General features: G+C 36.4%; 1 protein-coding gene across 14 annotated transcripts in view; it reads left to right on the top strand.

Moving 5' to 3' along the window:
• The window catches only part of LOC100954037 (ankyrin repeat and KH domain-containing protein 1), a 172,935-nt gene that overhangs the window by 84,071 nt on the left and 82,403 nt on the right, over positions 1-6,461 (top strand). For 9 of the 14 annotated variants that reach the window (XM_023515893.1, XM_023515874.1, XM_023515891.1 and 6 more), the window contains exon 11: positions 4,704-4,760. The exons of 4 other annotated variants lie outside the window; for them this stretch is intronic. In XM_023515893.1, the coding sequence (XP_023371661.1) occupies positions 4,704-4,760 (57 nt within the window). Of the gene's footprint in view, positions 1-4,703; positions 4,778-6,461 lie in introns of those variants that run through there. One more of the 14 variants, XM_012808285.1, reaches the window with a different exon arrangement.

Raw genomic sequence — 6,461 nt, 5'->3', positions numbered from 1 at the left:
ATTGTTGTTTGGCGGGTCCGGGCTGGGGATTCGAACCCGCCACCTTAGGTGTACGTGGCTGGCGCCTTAGCCGGTTGAGCTATAGGTGCCGAGCCTAGAATGCCATTTTACTTTAAGATGTTTACCACATTAGAGATAAAGATGGTAGAGGGATTAGATAATCAGGGCCATAAGATAGAACTTGTTTTCTTTATGCCCCAAATGAATTTGCTTTAGATGAAGTGGATCAGAGAAAATAAATAAAATCAACCTGAAGAAGTATGTTGCGAGCCATACTTAGCATACAATGTTGGGGTCTTTGTCCGTTTTCCTAATTTTTTTTTTCTTTTTTTGGAGACAGAGTCTCATTATGTCACCCTCAGTAGAGTTCTGTGGCATTATAGCTCACAGCAACCTCAAACTCTTGGGCTTAAACGATTCTCTTGCCTCAGCCTCCCAAGTAGCTGAGACTACAGGCGCCCACCACAATACCCGGCTGTTTTTTGTTGCCGTTGTTGTTTAGCTGGTCCAGGCTGCGTTCCAACCCACCAGCCTTGGTATATGTGGCTGGTGCCGTAACCACTGTGCTATATAGGTGCTGAGCCTATTTTCCTAATTTTTGTCTAAGAGAACAAAAGCTTATAATTAATTGAAACATTTTTTTCTTATTTTTATATAGGTCATACATTTACATGGTTCAAAATTCACAAAGTATGAAAGTATATCCTGGGTACTCAGTTCCTTTCCCTATTGGCAGTTAGTATTTGTTTCTGTTATCTTTCCAGAGGTTTTTTTTGTATATGTGATAAAAAACCACATACATTAAAAGAATTTTCAATGTTTAGTTTTCCTGTCATTCCTTACTGAAATAGAGTTTTTATTTTTACTATACTGCTTTTCTTTGTAGTGTTGACCATGACTTTTAAAGGTTTATTATTTTTAACATTTTAATAAAAATTGAAGCTCTTTTGTACTGATGAAGAAATTGGTTCCTTTAAAAATATAATAGTGTATCACTGACTTCCATCACTAACCATAAAGTAAGCTTTCTGACCTCTGTTGTTTTCCTTGGACTTTATTTTGCCAACTGAATGAACTCTTATTGGGTATTTTCCTAGAATTGTTGAGCACTTAGAAACTACATGCTTTGGACGTGGATACTTTAGCACTCTCTGGTTCTTATTCCTGGAATTTTTCTTTCCTTTTAAATGAGATGTGGTATGGATTTGTTTTAAGAGAAAGAAAAATATTTTAAGTATCAGTTACTTTTCTATATCAAATCTTGAAAAATAGCAAATGTAGACCAGTCTGTATTTATAAGATTAAAAAACAAATTTAAGCAATATATTATGTATCTTCCTAGACATGTCTATACTTTTAACACATATATGTAATCTATATTATATAACATCCTTCTATGTCAGATCCTATAGATTTCTTATTCTTTTTCACAGGTATATAATATTCTATATAATTTACTAACCATTTATCTACTCATAAACATCTGAATTGGTAAAACTTTTTAAATATTACAAATGGTACTTCAGTAAATATTGTTAGGACTACATTTATATATCTTTGATAACTTAGTGAATATATCTTGTAAGAATAAATTCCTGAAAGTGAAATTCCTGGTTATTTCTGGGGGGCGGGAGGGGTGTCTGCATTTGAATTTTTTTTTGAGACAGAGTCTGATTATGTCACCCTTGGTAGAGTGCCTGGGACTACAGGCATCTGCCACAATGCCCAGCTGTTTTTTGTGGTTATTGTTGTTGTAGTTGTCATTGTTGATTGACAGGCCTGGGCCAGGTTTAAATCCACCAGCCCTGATGTATGTGACTGGTGCCCTAACTGCTGAGCTACAGGAGCCAAGCCTACATTTGAAATTTTGATAACTATTGCCAAACTGTTAAAAATGCTGAACCAGGCTACACCTCTATTAACAGTTGAGACCTTCTGATTGTCCACATTCTCACAAACGTGCATAGATTTCTTCTTTATCTCTTTTTCTCCTTCCTTCTTTCTAGTTTTTAGGGATGAGGAAAGAATTTAATTTTCTAACATTTGATCATAGTCCTAATGTTTGTATTATCTAAAAAAAACTTCTCATTTTGTTTCAAGTAACCCTATTTATTTGTTCCCAAAGCTTTAGTGAACTGTAGAAAACACAGAAATAAAGTTACTTTCTAGAAAAGTGTTGTGACATCATTTACAAATGCAAATTTGGAAATATTTTCAACTTAAATTGATTTAAAAAATAAAATATTCAGACAGTATTGACTATATTCAGAAAGACAAAGATTAATGTATCGTCTACCGTAGAACTTTTATGAGTTATTTTAACATTCTCATGGTTATAACATTTATAAAATTATTGAATCTCTTGTTTTTTTCCCCCCCTCAAATTTCTAAACCCTTTTATATTACCATTTTTGGAAACTAAATATTGCCCAAACCTGCTAGACTTACTCTCCATAATATTTGACTCCTTTTTCTGCCTAGATAATCCTGAGAGTCTTTCATTAAATTTACACATCTGTGATTTTACCGAAATGTGTCTTGTGTTGATTATGTTGGTTTTTTTCTGGAAAGCAGTGAATATTTTCTCTATCTGAAGATCTTAGGTCTCATCCCTGCCCCCTCAAGGAATGTTTCCTTCTGTTAATATCTTTCAACATTTCTTTTTATGTTTTTTAATATTCTTTTGGGGTATTTACTATTCATGTGTTGACTCTTTCTCATTTGTGTTTGTATTATCTTCATATATATACGTATATATATGTATATCTTTTTTTTCCCCCACCCTTTTCCTCTGCAGTATCTTTCTTAACCCTATCATTTAGGTCACTATTTTTTATCTGTGTACTTGTTGCTGCTTCTAATGTGGCTTTTATGGTTTCATTATTGCAGGTTGAGTATCCCTCAACCTGCTTGAGACTAGAAGTATTTAAGATTTTGGAGTATTTGCAGTATATATACCTATTGCTAATCTGAGAATCTAAAATGCTTCAATGAGCATTTCTTTGAGCATCATGTTGGCACTCAAAAAGTTTTGGATTTTGGATTTTTGGATTAGTGATGCTCAACCTATATTTAGTTTCTTCTACTCACATTAACTTTTTTTTTTTTTTTGCAGTTTTTGGCCCAGACTGGGTTTGAACCCACCACCTCTGGCATATGGGGCCGGCACCCTACTCCTTTGAGCCGCGGGCACCTCCCAATTCACACTAACTTTTAACTCTCCTCTTGTTATATCACTTCGTTTAGCTGTTTATTTAAAGAGTCCATATCCTCTTTAATTTATTTCAAAGAATGGAGAATATTTGAATTTTATCCTTTCTTTGCTTTTGTTGGAGCTTTTTTTTTCTTTTTTTTAGAGACAGAGTCTCATTTTGTTGCCTTGGTAGAGTGCTGTGGCATCACAGCTCGCAGCAACCTCCAGCTCTTGGGCTTAGGCCTCTTGTCCCAGCCTCCCAAGCAGCTGGGACTACAGGTGCCTGCTGCAACACCTGGCTATTTTTTTTTTTATTGTTGTTGTTGCATTTTAGCTGGGGTCAGGTTCGAACTTTCAACCCTTTTTATATGGGGCAGGCTCCCTACTCACTGAGCCACAGGCGCTTTTTTTTTTTTTGAGACAGAGCCTCAAGCTGTTGCCCTGGGTAGAATGCGTTGGTGCTGTCATGTCTCACAGCAACCTCCAACTCCTAGGCTCAAGCTATTCTGCCTCTGCCTCCCAAGTAGCTAGGTCTACACAACACCCAGCTATTTTTTGTTGCAGCCATCATTGTTGTTTGGCGGCCTGGACAGGATTCCAGCCTACCAGCTTGGGTGTATGTGGTTGGCGCCTCAGGCCCTTGAGCCCTTATAGAGCTTTTTAATAGGTTACTTGTTGGATACTTTGTGCTTATTATTGATATTTGACTGGGGCTTGTTGTTTGTTGAATATGGGGGGGGGGTTGGCATGGAAAAGAAGTGAGTCTAAACAGTAGTTGTCTATGGATACTTTCTTGACAAATCTATACCTTAGGAATAGTTCTCCCCTTTAAGGTAAGCACATCAGTTAGGTAGGAAATTGGAGTGACTTAGAGTGAAGCTTTCTCTCGATCACATTACTTTTATCTGGGAGACTTAGTTGACTCTGGTCAGTGACTAAAAGGCTTGTTACTGTTCCCTCAGTTGTATCCCTATCTTATCATTAGCTAGTTTCTCTCTATCAAGAGTCTAGATCTAGAGAAAATACAGATATTTCATCTCTCAAGTTCTTTGAAGGTTGTTTTAGTTGAAAAACATGAGCACTAAATACATTTATAATGGGGGAAAAGCTATGTAACTATTTAGTTATTTCTCCCTCAACTTCTGATATTCCCAAATCTCTTGATTTTATTAATTTCCTTGGCTAGATATTTTTAAGTTTTGCTCTTGTTTTTGTGGCTTTAGTTGTAATTTAAAACAAAGTCATGAGTTCAAATAATTCAACAGGATTATTTCTGTATATATTAAGGGTTATATTGAAATTTTATTGGTAGAAAACCATATTATCACACCCTTAAAAAATTCATACTTTGCTCATGAGATTATGGTCTCTATAGACAAGAGTATTTTTACTTGAAGATCCTGAGTTAACAAAGCCCACCATCTGAAGTACCAGTCACAAGGTCTTCATGGCCAAGTGTGATTTTTGTTTTTGGAATAAGATCCGTGAGTTCTTCTTTTTCCTTTCGCAGGACAAGCAGGAGGACATGAAGACTATTTTGGAGGGCATAGATCCGGCCAAGCATCAGGTGAGGGTGGCCTTTGATGCTTGTAAGCTACTACATAAAGAATAGATGTTTTAGGTAACCAGAACTTTGGATATCTGAATTCCAGGCAGCATGTTCCAGGACCCAGCTGGGTGACAAAGGAAATACTCTTTAATTGAAAAAAATTAAGAAGTCCCAATAAAAAGATATTTGCTTTACTAGTCGTTTGTTTCCTTAGTATTCTTTCTAAGTGGCATTCTTAAAAAAAATCTCTTAGACAAAAATAGATTTTCTTATTTAAATAGTTATTTTGCATTTTCCTTTATTGGCCGAGTTAGGATACCCTAAAGAGAAAGTCTCAATTATAAAGTTCTTTACATTCAACTTTGTTCATCAAAAATCTGAAACTCAGATTTAGGATGATATATTGAATTGTTTTTATATAATCCTCAAATAGACAAAAAATTAGTTTAGTGAAACATTTACTATATTGTTCATGTCCTAATTTCTACAAGCTAAAATTTTAAATTTTTCCTCTTAAAACTGTCTCATATTATTTCATTCTGAAATTGGTTTTTAGGAAGGTGAATATTTGTTCATAAGAAACATTGGAGAAAAATGTGTGAATGAAATTTGTGCCTGGTAGTTGTATAATAAAAGTAAAACAAATTTAATGTGAATTATAATCCAGAGAGATTTGTTTAAATTCAAGGAAAGTTCTTAATTTTTAAATTAGGGATAAATTGTGATTGGATCACAAATAACTTAGGCTCTCTAAAATTCATTTCTCAATACCAAGACATTCATAATCATTGTGCTTATTAAGTGTCTTCATTATTGGCTTATTGAATGATAAGCTGTTGTATTCTATTTTGAACTAAGTATACAAATTTATTTCACAAAGTAATCATGTAAAAATAACGGCTTGGCGCCTGTGGCTCAAGTGGCTAAGTTGCCAGCCATATACACCTAAGGTGGCAGGTTCAAATCCAACCTGGGCCCACCAAACAACAATGATGGCTACAACGAAAAATAGCCGGGTGTTGTGGCCAGCACCTATGGTCCCAGCTACTTGGGAGGCTGAGGCTATAGACTCGCTTGAGACCAGGAGTTGGAGGTTGCTGTGAGCTGTGATGCCACAGCACTCTACCCAGGGGGGGCAGCTTGAGGCTCTGTCTCAAAAAAAAAAAGAAAAGAAGATCTTTTACTCATGCATTATATTGTAGGTTATTAAGAATATAAAGCTTGGGTGGTGCCTGTGGTTCAGTGGGTAGGGCACTGGCCCCATATATCAAGGGTAGCACATTCGAACCCAGCCCCAGTCAAACTGCAACAAAAAATAGCCAGGCATTGTGGCTGGCACCTGTAGTCCCAGCCTGCTTAGGAGGCTAAGTTAGGAGAATCACCTGGGCCCAGGAGTTGGAGGTTGCTGTGAGCTGTGACACCAAGGCACTGTACCAAGGGTGACAAAATGAGACTCTATCCCTAAAGAAATAAAAAAGTAAAGCTAAGTGTTATTTCAGATAAAGTATTTCTTTCTCCTTGGATTTGTTAGAGGAAATGTGAATGTAAATCTGTTTCTAGTTTCAAAATTTGGGGTTTTAAAAATAATGAGGTTTGTGGCCCCACTTTTAGAAGTTTAGATTCAGGGCTCGGCTCCTATAGCTCAACCGGCTAAGGCGCCAGCCATGTACACCTAAGGTGGCGGGTTCGAATCCCCAGCCCGGACCCGCCAAACAACAA

This window comes from Otolemur garnettii, unplaced genomic scaffold, assembly GCF_000181295.1.
Source record: "Otolemur garnettii isolate 467f Iridium unplaced genomic scaffold, OtoGar3 scaffold00003, whole genome shotgun sequence".
NCBI classification, from domain to species: Eukaryota; Metazoa; Chordata; class Mammalia; order Primates; family Galagidae; genus Otolemur; species Otolemur garnettii.
Note: the sequence above shows the minus strand (reverse complement) of the source record. Positions and strands in the feature narration are given on the sequence as shown.